Source organism: Desmodus rotundus, chromosome 3 (genome assembly GCF_022682495.2).
Source record: "Desmodus rotundus isolate HL8 chromosome 3, HLdesRot8A.1, whole genome shotgun sequence".
NCBI classification, from domain to species: Eukaryota; Metazoa; Chordata; class Mammalia; order Chiroptera; family Phyllostomidae; genus Desmodus; species Desmodus rotundus.
Window position 1 is genome coordinate 155,262,312 of NC_071389.1, and position 15,832 is coordinate 155,278,143.

Consider the following 15,832-nt stretch of genomic DNA (forward strand, 5'->3'; position numbering starts at 1 on the left):
TATGTGATGAATTATATTAATTTATTTTTGAATGTTGAGTCAGCCTTATATACCTGAGATAAATCCCCTTGGACACGGTGTACAATTCTTCTTGTACTTTTTTTTTGGATTTGATTTGCTAATATGTTGAGGACTTCTGCATCTATCTATGTTCATAAGAGATATTGATCTGTAGTTTTTGTAATGTCTTTGGTTTTGTTATTACGGCAATGCTGCCCTCATAGACTGAGTCAGAAGGTATTCCCTCTGCTTCTATCTTCTGAAACAGATTATAGAGAATTAGCAAAATTTCCACTTTAAATGTTTGGTAAAATTAAAACTTAACATATCCAGTCCTGCTGCTTTCTTTTTACAGAAGTTAATTAATTATTGATTCAATTTCTATGATAAATATAGATATGTTCATGTTGTATAATTCTCCTGGTGTGAGTTTTGGTAGGTTGTGTTCTTCAAGGAATTGATCCATTTCGCCTAAGTTACCAAATTTGTGGGCATAGAGCTGTTCATAGTATTCCTTTATTATCCTATTAACTTCCATGGGCTTGGTAGTGATGTCATTTCTTTTACTCTCTAATTACTATTATTTGTAATTGGTGTCCTCTCCCTTTTTCTTAGTTAGCCTGGCTTAACGGCTTATAGCATTTATTGTTCTTTTTAAAAGAATCAGCTTTTGGTTTCATTTATTTTTCTCTATTAATTTCCTGTTTTCAGTTTTATTGATTTTTTGCTCTAATTCTTATTATTTTTTTTCTTTTGCTTACTTCAGATTTAATTTGCTCTTTTTTTTCTGGTTTTTCTAAGGTGGAAAATTAGGTGATTAATTTTATATCCTTCTTCTTTCCTAACATATGCATTCAATGCTATAAATTTCCCTCTAAGCACTGCTTCTGCTGCATTCCACAAATTTTGACAAGTTGTATTTTCACTTTCATTTAATTGAAAATGTTTTTAGGTTTCTCTTGAGATTCCTTCTTTGACCCATATGTTATTTAGAGCATGTTGTTTAACCTCCACAGATTTAAAGATTTTCTAGTTATCTTTCTGTTATTGATTTTTAGTTTAATTTCATTTTGGCCTGAGAGTAGGTGTTATATAATTCCTGTTCTTTTAAATTTGTTATGGCATGTTTTAAAACCCAGATGTGATCTATCTTGGTGAATGTTCCGTGTGAGCCTGAGAAAAATGTGTTTTCTGCTGTTGTTGGGTGAATTGTTGATGTCAATTATATCCAGTTGATTGATGGTAGTATTGATATTGAATACTATGGTAGAATATAGTATTCAACTATGTTCTTACTTATTTGCCATTTGCTGGATCCCTCCATTTCTGAGAGAAGGGTGTTGAAGCCTCCCATTCTGATAGTGGGTTCATCTACTTGTCTTTGAAGTTCCATCAGTTTTTGCCTCATGCAGTTAAATGCTTTGTTGTTTGGTGCATACACATTAAGAATTGCTGTCTTAGAGAACTGATCCCTTTCTCATTATGTAATGCCCTGCTATGTCCCTGATAAGTTTCCTTACTTTGAAATCTGCTCTAAAATTAACATAGCTACTTAAAAAATTAAATTAAATTAACAGAGCTACTCCTTTCTTTTGATTAACGTAAGCATAGTGTGTTTTTCTTTATCCATTCACTTCTAATTTGTGTGTCTTTATATTTAAAGTGTGTTTCTTGAAGATGACATACAGTCGGGTTGTGTTTTTTGATACACTCTGACAATCTGTACTTTAACTGGTGCATTTAGACTACTGATATTCAAAGTGATTATTGAAGTAGGATTAATATCTGCCATATTCATTAGTTTTCTATTTGTTGCCTTTGTTCTGTTTCTATTTTTTGCCTTCTGCTCTTTCTGCCTTTTGTGGTTTTAACTGTGCATTTTATAGGATTCCATTTTCTCCTTTCTTAGCATGTCACTAATACTTGTTTACTGTTTCTAGTGGTTTCCCTAGAGTTTGAAATGTACGTTTACAACTAATGCAAGTTCACTTTCAAATAACACTTCATGGTTAGTGTACCTTATAATAACAAAATAATCCCTATTCCTTCCTCCTGTCTCTTGTATCATTGCTGTCAACCATTTCACTCACATATAAACACACATAAGCTTATGTACATAATATATACATGAGTATACATAATCAAATACATTATTATTATCTTGAATAAACTGTTGTTAGATCAATTAAGAATAAGAAAAATAAAAGTTTTTATTTTATCTTCACTTGTTCTATTTCTGTTCTTCTTTTCTTTATGTGGCACCAAGTTTTTGACCTATATTATTTTCCTTCTCTTTAACACATTTCTCAACATTTCTTGTAAGGCAGATCTACTGGCAATAAATTACCTGAATTTGTGTTTGTCTGAGAAAGTCTTTATTTCTTGTTTACTTTGAATGACAATTTTGCAGGGTACGGAAGTCTAGGTCTTTTCTCTAAATATTTTAAGTATTTTTCTCCACTCTCTTTTTTGCTTGCATGGTTTCTGCGGAGAAGTTAGATGTAATTTTTATCTTTGTTCCTCCACAGGTAATACTTCCCTGGCCCCCGCCCTTTGGCTTCTTTTAGCATTTTCTTTATCTTTCATTTTCTGTAATTTAAAATGATATGATTAGGTGTGGTTTTCTTGAACATTTATCTTTTGTGATGTTCTCTGAGCTCCCTGGATCTGTGGTTTGATGTGACATTAATTTGGGGGAAATTCTCAGTCATTATTGTCCCAAATATTGCTTATGCTCTTTTCTCTCTTTCTTCTCCTTCTACTGTTCTCATTACATGTATTTTAAACATGTTGTGGTTGTCCCACAGTCCTTGGATAAGTTTTTTCTGTATTTTTTCAGTCTTTGTCCTCTTTGCTTTTTGGTTTTTGAGGATGTATTGATATGTCCTCTAGCTCAGAGAGTCTTTCCTCAACCACGTCTAGTCTATTGATAAGCCCACCAAAGGCGTTCTTCATTTCTGTTGCAGTATGTTTTTTTTAATCTCCAGCACTTCTTTTGGGTTCTTTCTTAGGATTTCCATTTCTCTGCTTACATTGCTCATCTGTTCCTGCATAATGTCAGTTTTACCTATTAGAGCCCTTAGCATATTAATCCTAGGTGTTTTGTAAATTCCCTATCTGATAATCCCAACATCCCTGCCATGTCTGGTTCTGAGGCTTGCTCTGTTTCTTCAATTTCTTTTTTGCCTTTTTATATATGCCTTGTAAGTTTTTCTTGCTAGCCAGACATCATATACTGTGTAAAAGGAAGTACTGTAAATAGACCTTTAGTAATGTGGCTGTAAGGTATAGGGGGAGGGGTAGCATTCTGTATTCCTATGATTAGGTCTCTGTATTTTAGGGAGTCTATGTCTCTGGACTGTGAACTTCACAAGTGTTTCTCAGATTCTTTTTCTTCCTCCTTTAGGTGAGACACAATGGTTTAAGTGGGCTGGAGTGGGTATTTTCCTTCCTCAGGTTAGTCTCTGATCCTTACCCAGCAAGTTAGGCTCCAGTTAACTAGTTTTCCCTGTGGGCAGGCTTTAAGATATTTCAGAATGGCTCTTTTTCTCCTTCCTCTACTAGAAACCTGAGGAGACTATTCTCTGACATTTACTGTGGGAATCTGGTCAAGCTGCTGGAAGAAAAATTTCACAATATTTTGAAGACCTCTCATGATTGGATCTCCCAGATTTTAACTCCCAGAGTTGTCCAGACTGAGCTTCCAGCAATTTACCGATTACAGTTCAGGTTTTCCTACCGATCACTGGTTCCTGAAGTGGTTTCTGCTGGCGGGTCTCTGTTCCAGTAAGCCCTGGTGAACTGTATTTTCCCATCTGTCTCTCCAATTTTGGGGTCAGCAGGTTTGTTCTATGTCCTCCCGTCTCTTATGGATCCAAGAAAAGTTGCCGATTTCTGTCTTTTTACTTGTGCTTGTTAGAATGAAGTGGTGATGTCTAAGCTCCTTCCATGGGAAATTGGAAGTTCAAATCATACACTTTCTACTCCTCAATAAAGATGTTTTAAAATTTGGAAAAGTAAAAGCTGAAAAAAACTCCCCACATATTCTGCGGTTTATAACTCCAACAATACAGCTGGAGGCTGAAGTTAGAGAGATGTCCATCTCTTCACCAAAGACCAACTCCTATGTTTTCATTGACAGTGTTTTTAAAGAATTACTGCAGTACTTAGTATACCTTAATTAGGTAAAGGCAAGGAAATGTCATTCAGTTACTCATAGCCTTATCCCCAAGACACTTGATTCTTTAGAGCCCTTTTTCTGTCCTGGCTCAATCACCCCCACAAGTTCCTGGAAAATTAAATGAGCACAGATCAAGGGTACAGCATCTCAAAAGTCACCTGGAAAACCTTCAGTTCAGTTGGGGTGGAAGTCCCAGAAAAGAAGAATTTTCTCAAAACTACTCAGGTCTTGCCTATGGTCACCTTAGTGCAATCTCCAAATTTGAGAATGTTACTTTCTGACAGTTAAACTAGTAAAATTGAACACATTAAAAATAGCTTATGGAAGAAATATGCCACATAAAGAAATAGGTATAAATGTCTTCCTGATAAGAATCTTGAGAAACCCCTATTCATTATTAATTCATTAGTACATTTAACAAATATTTACTGAGGACTTATTATGTGCCAGTCACTGGGCCAAGTACTAAGATATAATAAGCTTTCATGAAATTTATAATCCAGAGGAACTACCAAAGGTTCATAGGAAGTTTACATTTCATTGAACCTGGGATATAATTGAAGAAATCAACAACCAAATTAACAATTGTAATATATCAAGTTCTTATGACATGTTTATGTAAGTTGAGGGTAAACGGAGCAAAAAAAAAATTGAACCTGGATATATGAATTTGGCAGTGTTTATTTAATACTCTTTGAGAGAAAGATAAGGGAAAGATACAAATATTCCAGCAATAGACAAATGATATGATGAAATAGTCATAATGGATTTTCCTTAATTTTATTCCTAAACTCCATCCCATCAGAGCAGGTAACCTGCCCCTTCCAATCCATTCTCAACCCAGGGGCCAAAATGATCTTTTAAAAACACAAGTATGATTCTTTACCCTTTAGTGATTTCCCATAGCTCAGGAATGGTAAGACCTAGAATGCATAGCATGATTTGGCTCTAATACAATGTTTATAGATCACTCTCCAGCTACCCTTCCCCTCACTCAAGTCACGGGCTTTATCTACTCCTCCAGTGAGCCAAACTCCTTCTCATTTCAGAGCCTACTGTCTGTCCCTTTTTTCAGAAAGCTCTTCTTCCCTCTTTGCCTGGCTAATGCTTACTCATCTCTCAGGTCTTCCTGAGAAAGGGTTCCTCTGACTTCTCAGGCCAGATCAGTTCCCGTTTTACACTCTGATTACATGGTAGGTATTATTTTCCGTCATTGTACTGGCACCATTCTAATGATCTAATGTGTGCGATTATGTGATTACTATCTTATTCCTACAAAACTGTAAATTTCATGAGGGCAGGCAAGGTACCTATTTTGTTTATGGTGCCTGACACAGTATTTGCAAATTTTCTTGGAAGGAACAAGGAGGGAGAGAAGGAGGAAGATAAGGAAAGAAGGAGGAAATGAAATAGGGAAGCAGGAAGGGAGAAAGCGGAAAAGGAGGAATGGCAATCCCAATGAGGCTAATTGGGAAGATACTTGATTCTTCATCTCTAGTGGGAACGCTGGAAGAGTCAAATGTAGCTCTTACCTGAGGCCTCAATGCTTAAAGGCAGAAGTTGAACATCGGAAATTTTTCCATGGGATAATGCCCAGTTCAAACCACAGAAATAGGTCCAAGTGTGTCATCAGAGCAAAGGAGGTCTGAGGTGAGTATTAGGTATTGAGCAAAATGAGAATGGAAAAAGCAGGGAAGATGAGAGCAAATAAGAAATAATCTATCCAAATTCAAGAACTTGTAGGCCACAGCCACCAGCTGGGATTATTTCTTATACCTAGTGGCTTTTTATGCATGAGCAAAGAAAAATCTGATTAAAGGGACATAAACCACACACATATTTGCCATATGTGGACAAAATAGGGGCCACATACTAAACCTGACAAACTCAGACACTGAAAGTAACCACACAGGATGGTCTGAACAAAAAATTCCTAACTAAAAGGGAAGCATAGCAGATAGTCACACCCTAGGCCTGTAGCTTTCTTGACAAGGGACAATCTTTACTTAAGTTAAGCCTGTCTATTGTCTTTTTGCATCTAAAATAACACACCTCTGGAATGTCAGAGTAATCTTTTTCAAGATCCCTCAGGGTACACCCACAGCACCAGAGTAGAGGCCACAGAGCTCCTCATTGTTATGTTGTTCCCCGAATACCATCTCTCCATGTTGTAAATGTTCATTGTTAACTGTCCTATACCCGCCAATGTAAAAGCAGTATGTGTCTCCCCTTTTACTCTTTATCCAGTCTCAGAGATTCCCCTGCTTTGCTTTCTCCTGCCTCCCTAATCTACCACCAGGGAATTTCATGTAACGCCCTTCCATGTACAGTTTCTCCTTTGTCTTTTAACTCCTATTTCAAATTTGGTAGGTCTATCCTAAATTATAATGCTATGCATAAATTTTTCACTTTCCAATACACCTTTCTACATTCCTCCCACTTGTTTAACCACGTGCCTCACCATTTTCCAAAACAGGTGTGACTTCCATGGTGTCTGGATCATCCATAGCATCTAGATTCTTCAAAACATCTGTCTCAGGTGGTGGCTTTCGTATGAGCATGCTGGAAGTTGAAGCTTCCCCATCTGAGAAACAACATCTTTAGGTCACCCTCAAGGTGGGATTCAGGAAAGGGAGTGCTCCTTATTCACTTTCATTTTCTCTATGCCTCTCAGCTATCCAGGGCCTTTATTTTCATAAATTCAGTGAAAAGTTAGAGAAGCGATGAATCTTCTCAACAACTACCTTACCTCAAAAAGGTTCAACTCCTTTGACATAAATGGGAAAAAGCAGAATATATAACTAGATTCTTTGAGACTGGGGTAGAAGAGAAAGCCAGTTTTCTTTGGAACTCTTTATTTTACAGGTTTTGGAATATCAATTACAATGGCAACAAGGACTCCCATAGATGAGCTCAGAAAGGTTGAAATAATTCATAAAGGAAATCAACTACTAACTCATGTACTATAAATCTCATTTTCCCTCAATTCCCAAGTCCTCCTTATCTGCCCAGGGCTTATCCCCCACGTATCAGGCCAAAATCTCACCTGATACTTGTACCAGGAAAAAAATGACTGAGTGATATATATATATTATCATCGTGGGGGTGGAATAAACATCAGTTGACACCTAAAGCCTGCATTTACACTAGTAAGGCTCACATCCGGTTTTGAAACTCTCTTCAAGAGAACCCATTCTGTCACTAGGATGATCAGGAGACAATAGTACCTGTTCTCTGAGGAGTCCTGACTAACTGGCGGGACTGAATCACACACATGAAAAATTTCAGATGCAATTCCTCTTTACGCATGGCTATCTCCTAGAAACAGAGAGAGTTTAAGCCAAACGAACAGATTTGTGAAATGATTAAGATGGACAAAAGTGACACAAACCAGGTATGCTCAAGCCTAACAGCCTTTACGACCTGACAGTCTAAAATTCAGCATATGAAATCTTACAAATAATCTACATGTATACTTTTGACATGCAAGATTCAGTGAACTTAGCAAACATCTCCTTTTCCTGCTGCTAACAGTAGCTGAAAGGCTGGGGGCCTCCAGAGGCTGTCATTCTTCAAGTCTGAGCTCAGACTGTGGCTCTCAACCAGGTCTAGAGTACGGGATGAAACTGTTCTCCTAGACATCTGGACAGGGTCTGGGTCCACAGGCCCAAATGAGTGGAGAGGCTTGGTTGAAGCCTGAATGAACAAACGTATTTCTTCCCATTATTTTCTCTTGAAAAGTATGGCACAGATTACAAGTTAATCAATTCGGTCACAGGAACACCACCAGGCCATTTAGTCAGCGGGCAGACCCCCTTTGTCCTTTCCTCTCTTTACTCAGAAAAATAGATCTCTGGTGGACCTATACTTGTGTTTTAAACTCCTCCAGAGTTCTGCAAGGTTCTACAGGTTTGATAGTCTCACCTACGCCAATCCTAAGATTTTGTTTTTCTTTTCCCAAATGGTCAATCGAGCATGATGTGGTGCAAATAGTGCAGGACTACAAGTTAAAGAAACTTGTTTTCTAATCCCTGATCTTCCATGTACTTTTTAAATTTGGGAAATGCTTCACTTCTCTGAAACTATTAGACTAAATAAACTACCTCCCAAAACCTGTACAAGCCCTAACATTTTGTGATTCTTAATAATACACACTATAGCCTGAGCTCCATTTAGCTTTCCGGTCTTATATCTGCCAAGGGGACCACAGGTGCCCGCGGATAAAAAGGCCACGGAGAAAGCTGCCACGGAAACCAGAGCTGTTAAGCAAAAATCGCTCAGCGGAACCAGAAAACGGCGGGTAAGGGAGTGAGGGGAACCGAGAAAAGCGAAGGACTAAAGGCGCACTAACAGTATATTCCGAGAACAAGAAAAAACCCAACGGAAAGGGGAACGGGGAAATTATGACCACAGCCTTAGATGCTTCCTTGGTTTCTGAGGCCTCGCCATACTGCGCAGGCGTTCCGCGGGCCCTTAACTGTGCTCTTTGACCTCCCGCCCAACCCCCCCTCCTCCACAGCCACCGAGAGGCTCTTCCGGCGTTGTGGAGGAGATTCCGGTTCGCGGCCGTTCCCGGGTTTTGCGTTTCGCGCCCGGCCGGAAACCCCTTCGTATAGCAGCCGGTTCCGGTTCGGTGAGTGGCGGCGGGAAGCTGGGGGAGGGGTGACGATGGAGGGAGCCTTGGCCGGGAGGCACTGCAGCTCCGGGCCCCGCAACCTGGGCTGGGCTAGGCGGAAGCGGGGACGGCAGTGGGGACGGCGTTTTTTCCTCTGCCCCGCCCCCTGGGACCACCTCCCCTCCCTCCTGATGTCCGCCGGCGGCGGTCTGGCCGGTGGCGGTTAGTTAGGCTCCCCGAGGCCGTTTCTTCAGGCCTTTTACTCTTGGGCGGTGGGGAGACGGTCTCCCTGCCGTCGCGGCACCCCCTATCTCAGCAGCGTCCAGTTCTCCTTGTGGGGGAGCGGGCCGGTTGGCATTTCGGGGCTTTCCCGCCAGAGCAGGGTCATCTCTCAAGGGAAAGCTCTTTTCGCCGGGAAGCTGAGCTTTCCGGTACACCTGCTTCATCTCCCGCCTTCCTTCAGACCTGAATGATATGTCTCTACTACTTCTGCGTCTCCGTAAACATTTCTCCAACTCTTTCACTCTGTGGTGTCTCCCTGAGATGTGATAACTGCTCAGTGCCACCACCAGAAAGAAGCGTGTGGACCCTCCTGCCCAGGTTATGAACGTCCCCTTAACTGCCAGAGTTTACTCACCCGGCTCATCGCCTTCTGGTAATTCCCTGGAACCGTCTCTGGCTTGGTGTCCCCTAACGTGGTCTCTCTGGATGTATGCCCAGTTTCTCTTGAGCTTGGTGATTTCTGCTTATCGGTGCCTCTGCAGTATTTGCACTTATCTTCTTGGCAATAACTTGCTCCTTTATCACTTTCAAGTCAGCCTTGTTAAAGTCATTTCATTTCACGTTGGGTACACTTATTATATTTGGGGTGGTGGTGATTCTTATAAAATTTATGTAAAACCTTTTATAGACTACCAACTATTTGACTTAGAGTCTTTGTTCTAATTGGATATTCTGGATGGAAAACTGGATCATCTCCTAAATCTTTATTCTTTATAAAGATAATTTGTGTTAAGGACATATATTGAAAGATAAGTTACAGTAAATTTGGAATTACAGTTACAGTGAAACCTTAAGCAACTCTTTAAGCATGATTCCTTAACTTTTTTTTCCAATTTAGAGATTCCTGTCCTTTCCCCTAGCCTGTAGTTCCATTGTGGAAGCCTCATTCATTTCATCTCCTGAAGCCTCATTCATTCTTACCTGATTCCAATCAATTATCCCAACTGCAAAGAAGGTCTTCATATCACCCATCTGATGAGTTAAGTCTAGAGGGAGGAAATGGATTAAAAAAAAACAGGTTCTGCTACTTCAGGCTGAGGTGATGTAATTCTTAACGACTGCTTTGGAAGTCTTTTCTTTACCTGACTCCCACACCTACCAATTGTACCAGCTTTATTTTCTTGCTGTAAGTATCCATTTATGGATCTGACTTCCTCCAGTAGACAGTAAGTTTCTCAGTGGCAGGAACCAATTCTTTTCTTTTAATCCCCAGTACCTTGTATGTAACTGTTGTTCAGTAAATGTCTGTGTGTGAAAGAAGTTGAATACTTAGTGTTTAAAGTACTAGAGTGTTAAAGTGTTTCAGGCATTAAAGTCTAATGGGAGAGTTACATGTAAAAATATCAAAAGCAGAAACATGATGGTAGGGTACAAACTATCCTATACAGAGTTTCCCAGAGTTCCGAGTAGGGCGATTCACATGATCACTTCCACACCCTTTTCATGTCATAAATTGTTCTAACCACATCTTGGTTCTGGATAAAGCTAATTGTACAGTGGTTCTCTACAGTATGCATTTTCTAGTAACTTCATAGCTCTCAACATTCTCTTATAATCACCTCTTTGCATGCATGTGAGCTTCTAAATGTTTTACCATACTAGTTACATTCTGTTACTGTCAGGACTTTGCCATTTTTTTTCTTTCAGATTTCCTATTATTTTCTGTTCAGTTACTAACTTGACTTCACCTGAATATATGTAACTGCTTATGTTCTTTCGGTAAAATAAATGACCAATGTAAACTAGGAAATGAGTTAGTAGAATACTTTCCTTTTTTTTTTTTTTTAAAGATTTTATTTATTTTTAGAGAGAAAGGAAGGGAGAGGGAGAGGGAAGGAAACATCAGTGTGTGAGAGAAACATTGATCAGTTGCCTCTTGCACACACCCAACTGGGACCTGGCCTGCAGCCCAGGCATGTGCCCTGACTGGGAATCGAACCAACAATCTTTTGGTTCACAGGCTGGCTCTCAATCCACTGAGCCACACCGGCCAGGGCTAGAATACTTTTCTTAAAAGGAAACAATTGTTATGCTTGCAAGAATTTGGTGGCATCAAAGGTTCCAGATCCAGCATTTCATGTTGAATCTTGGGATTAAATATCCCTTCTCCCAATGTAACTGCAAAGTGGCAAAAAGAAGGTATCATAGGCACCCTGAAGCTGTTTGTATTAAAATGTAAATTTGGGGGGTTAATTATTAAAATGATGAAATAGCAGGGATTCCCCAGATTAGCTAGGGATTACTTTTATCTTGCTAAAGTGTATGAATCCTTGAACAGGATATGTTAAAGAATGTGAAGTTTTGTAATGTTGAAAGCACATTTGCTTGGAAATCAGGATATCTAGATTTTTTTTAATATATATTTTTTAAGATTTTATTTATTTATTTTATAGCGAGGGAAAGGGAGGGAAAGAGGGAGAGAAACATCATTGTGTGGTTGCCTCTTATGTGGGCTCCACTGGGGACCTGGCCTATAACCCAGGCACGTGCCCTGACTGGAAATCGAACTGGTGACCCTTTGGTTTGCAGCCCACACTCAATTCACTGAGCTATACCAGCCAGGGCCCTAGATTTTTGTTTTCCCTTCTCCATCTTTGTAATTTTAGGCAAGTCACTTAACCTCTCTGGACATAATCTCTAAAGTTCTTTGATTTCTTGTTTGCTTCCCTTTTTACATCTAGCTCAGTAGTGCAAAAGAAGTTAAAATAGGTGTTCTGCTTGTACAACAGGCTTTTAAATTGGCATTCTTCTTAATAACAGAAAGGCTAGTGATGACAATTATGAAATGGCCTGATACAGTGAAATGTGGAAAAGCCACTGCTAGTTTATTAGCTGAGAGGATTTTTTTCCCCTTAATCTGAGACCCATGGAATTCTGCTTTATTAAAAAAGAAAGCAGGGGGGAAGAGCAACTGGGAGAATTTCCAGGTAGAAGGTTTATGTTAAGTAAGCATTTGCAAACATATGTAAAGCCTAAATCTAAGGCTCAAATTCTTTGGGAATCCTCCCTGGCAAGACTAGGTAATCATGATTACTCTGCTTACCCTGTAGCTGTGCCAAAAAAAGCTGAAGCAGCCTTTCTTTGTGTGTGTACTTTGTTATTGTGACCATAAAAAATATGTGTTATCATCCACCAGTCTCCTTAGTAGATTGAAGCCCATATTAATACCACTATGAGTTGTTGAAGTACTGAGTCTTTTTTAAAAATATGGTGATAGGATTATGAATAATGTAAGTGTGACTATCATCATCCCTACTCTCCTCTTGGAAATCTGCCAAGAAGCATGTGTACCACGGGGATGTTTATTAACCTAATTCCAAGGAGTTAGGCTTTTAACTTCCCTTTTCTGGGAGAATTAGATCCATCAGAGGAGAAAGTAATTTCATATGGGCAAAGGGGCTTTAGTTTTTAGCAGTTTGGTTAATGATGGGGGGAGAAAGTACTTAGTACAACTGCAAAGTATTCCTTGACTGTCCTCAGAATACCAGTGGCTTTATGTTTGGCTCCGGAGTAAGATGTGTATGGAAGACAAGTAATAGGACCACCACTAGATCTCTGACTTGTTTATGAAATGGTTTAGCATGAGGTAATGGCAGGAGCAATGGATTGAGGATGATTTCTTGGCTGTGATTTCAATGTCGTCACTAACCACCTAGATGACCATATGGAAGTTAGTCTCCAAAGGGTTGGCTTTCCCAACTTGCTTCTTGCTGTAATGTTCTGTGATTCTGTGGGTAGTCCGTAATTGCTGTTTAGTATAGCACAGATTGCAGAAATGTTTCAAACTACTTCAGGCCAGTTTTAGCTCTCATCTCTTCCCATCAAGTCAAATCTTACCACCTTATGTTTTTCTCCACTAGAAACAGAAACATCACTTCTGAGTGACCTCCTATGATGGAATTGCATGAAGGAGATATTTCAGTCTATAACATTTCTGTTTTCTGTCTTCTTTTATAGGACTTTGTATCTCTGCTAAAGTCAGTGATGTGAGAAGACCTGACATGGGTAAGACTATGAACTAGTCATTCAGTCCTTCTAGTTACTCTGATTAGTTAAGCTGGAGTGAAAGAATGGGTTTTCCTAACATTTTTTTGTTTGCATTTTTGTGCCTAATAATTTTAAAGGAGATTTCATACTAATTATGTAACATAGTATACCAAACAATTTTCTTTTGGCTGATACATTGTTTATAGCATTGTTTGTAAGTATTTTCTCATTCATTGTATTGAAAAAGCCAAATACATACTAGCTGACATTTGCTATGTACCAGACCTTGTTCTAAGTACTTAAAATATATTCATTTAATTTTTTACAATCATCTTACAAGGGTATCTATAATACCTACAAAATAGGTACTGTTTTTACTCTCATTATATCAGTGAGGAAACTGAGACACAGAGGTTAATAAACTTGCCTAGGGTCACACAACTATAACTGGCAGAGCCAGGATTTAAACTCAGGTAGCCTGGTTCTGGAGTCCTTGTCCTTTAGTACTGTGTTATATTGGGTTGGCCAAAAAGTTCATTTAGTTTTTTTCTGTATGGCTCTAGTAGTGCTTAGTTGTCTTTAACTTCATTCGAAAAAATTTTGTTAGATTGTTTTGTGCTATCAGCATGCATTTTTAAGAAAAACTTAATCAAAATTGGTGAATTTTTATGTAGCCATTTTAATATTGAAGGTGGAAAAAATATACATTTTCGGCATATTATGCTTTATTATTTCAAGAAAGGTAAAAATGCTACTGAAACACACAAAAAAATATTTGTGAGGTATATGAAGAAGGTACTATGACTGATCGAACATGTCAAAAGTGGTTTGCAAAGTTTCTTGGTACTATTCACATTTTGACCGAATAATTCTTTGCTATGGGGCTGTTACGTGCATTGGAAGATGTTTAGCAGCACCCCTCGCCTCTGCCCACTAGAAGCGAATCATGGGAGATAGCTGACATGCTCAAAATATCCAAATCAATAAAGTTACTTTCACCTAGTTACTGGTGAAAATGAAAAATGTGTCTTTTATTTTATGGAAAAAATGAAATGGACTTTTTGGCCAACCCACTACTTCCTTCTATATGATAAATAATTTGATTAAGGTAAATTTTAAGTTTTATTTAGCTAGTGGCACCGACTGGAACATTTTGCACTATTCATAGTACCTCATGTTTGTAAAGAGGATCAGTATAGGGTCAGGACTAATAGCCAAAGTAAGAGAAGGTTGAAAATCTATACGGTTAGATCTTATAACATTCTCTCTGTTCCTTTTAAATTCACATTAGTCTTAACCTCTAGTTTTTGTTTTTTCCTTTTGCTTTGTCTACCTGTTCTCTCTCAGTCATTTGTTTATCATTTTTCTCATTGATGATATAAGTCATTGAGTTCCCTTACTCTCATTTGTTCCTATTCTACCTCTTTTATAACAAATTAACAAAGGTCTCAAAAAAATGGCTATCCAGTAAGATTCTGCCATAATATTACAGCGCTTGAGCTGACGTCTGTTAAGAGCCCTATGGATAAATGTTGCTTTTTGCACAAAAAAATTTTTGATTAATTTTTATTTTTTTAATGTTTTAAAAAACATACTTAAAAAATGTTTATTTATTTATATGTAGAGAGAGGGGAAGGGAGGGAAAAAGAAATGGAGAGAAACATCGATGTGTGAGAAATACATTGATGGGTTGCCTCTTGCACGCCCCCAGCTGGGTACCTGTCCTGCAACCCTGGCATGTGCCCTGACTTGGAATCAAACCTGCGACGTTTTGGTTCTCAGGCAGGCTCTCAATTCACTGAGCCACACCAGCCAGGGCTGATTAAATTTTAAAGCACTTCTTTGAGTTAAAACAGAAGAAAAACTAATGTTAACAAGTGTTTGTTTTTTGAATGATGAAATTTTCCCCTCATTTTTTATACTTAACATTTATATGAGCATGACAGGGCTTCTGGCCAAGATGGAGGTGTAGGTAGACACACTGTGCCTCCTCGCACAACCAAAAGAAGGACAACAATAATTTAAAAACAAAAAAAATCCAGAACTGACAGAAAATCGAACTGTATGGAAGTCCAAAAACCAAGGAGATAAAGAAGAAACATTCATCCAGATCGGTAGAAGGGGCGGAGAGGGGCAGCTGGGGTGGAGAGGACTCGCAGCAAGGAGGCAGCTGGCGGACCCAGTGAGGTGGCAGATTGTGGAACAGGGCAGGCCAGGCTGCAACTAGCAGACCATGCGGCCCCACATCTGCGCATAGATAAACCGGGAGGTGGCAGAGGGAGCGAAGCAGACCACTCAACACAGGGCTCCAGTGCGGGGAAATAAAGCCTCAAACCTCTGAAAACACCTGTGGTGGTTGAGGCAGCAGCAAGAGAAACTCCCAGCCTCACAGGAGAGGTCGTTGGAGAGACCCACAGGGGCCTAGAGCTTGCACAAGTCCACTCGGGAATCAGCACTAGAGGGGCCCAGTTTGATTATGGGTAGCAGAGGGAGTGACTGAAAACTGGCAGAGAGTGGAGCAAGCGCCATTGTTCCCTCTCAGCCACTCCCCCATGTACAGCGTCACAGCGCAGCTACCAGCGTTACCCCGCCCCAGGGAACACCTAAGGCTCCACCCCTTTAAGTAACAGATGTGCCAAGACAAAAAAAAAAAAAAAAAAAAAAAGGCCCAAATGACAGAACACTTCAAAGCTCCAGAAAAAATACAACTAAGTGACAAAGAGATAGCCAACCTATCAGATGCACACAGAATTGGTAGAATTTGGTCG

General features: G+C 39.3%; 2 protein-coding genes across 7 annotated transcripts in view; one reads left to right on the top strand and one right to left on the bottom strand.

Annotated features, from left to right (window-relative positions):
- Positions 1–9,588, bottom strand: part of PFKM (phosphofructokinase, muscle) — a 40,070-nt gene extending 30,482 nt beyond the window's left edge. For 2 of the 4 annotated variants that reach the window (XM_045184045.3, XM_045184044.2), the window contains exons 1-2: positions 7,408–7,498; positions 6,642–6,764 (exon numbers count right to left, since the gene is read on the bottom strand). In XM_045184045.3, coding sequence (XP_045039980.1) covers positions 6,642–6,764; positions 7,408–7,489 — 205 coding nt within the window. In that variant the 5' untranslated portion in view covers positions 7,490–7,498. Of the gene's footprint in view, positions 1–6,641; positions 6,765–7,407; positions 7,499–9,432 lie in introns of those variants that run through there. The other 2 variants (XM_045184046.3, XM_045184047.3) reach the window with 2 other exon arrangements.
- The window catches only part of SENP1 (SUMO specific peptidase 1), a 55,802-nt gene continuing 48,506 nt past the window's right edge, over positions 8,537–15,832 (top strand). The window contains exons 1-2 of one of the 3 annotated variants that reach the window (XM_024575465.3): positions 8,537–8,813; positions 13,035–13,082. In XM_024575465.3, coding sequence (XP_024431233.1) covers positions 8,600–8,813; positions 13,035–13,082 — 262 coding nt within the window. In that variant the 5' untranslated portion in view covers positions 8,537–8,599. Of the gene's footprint in view, positions 8,814–8,845; positions 9,451–9,915; positions 10,204–13,034; positions 13,083–15,832 lie in introns of those variants that run through there. The other 2 variants (XM_024575466.3, XM_045184048.2) reach the window with 2 other exon arrangements.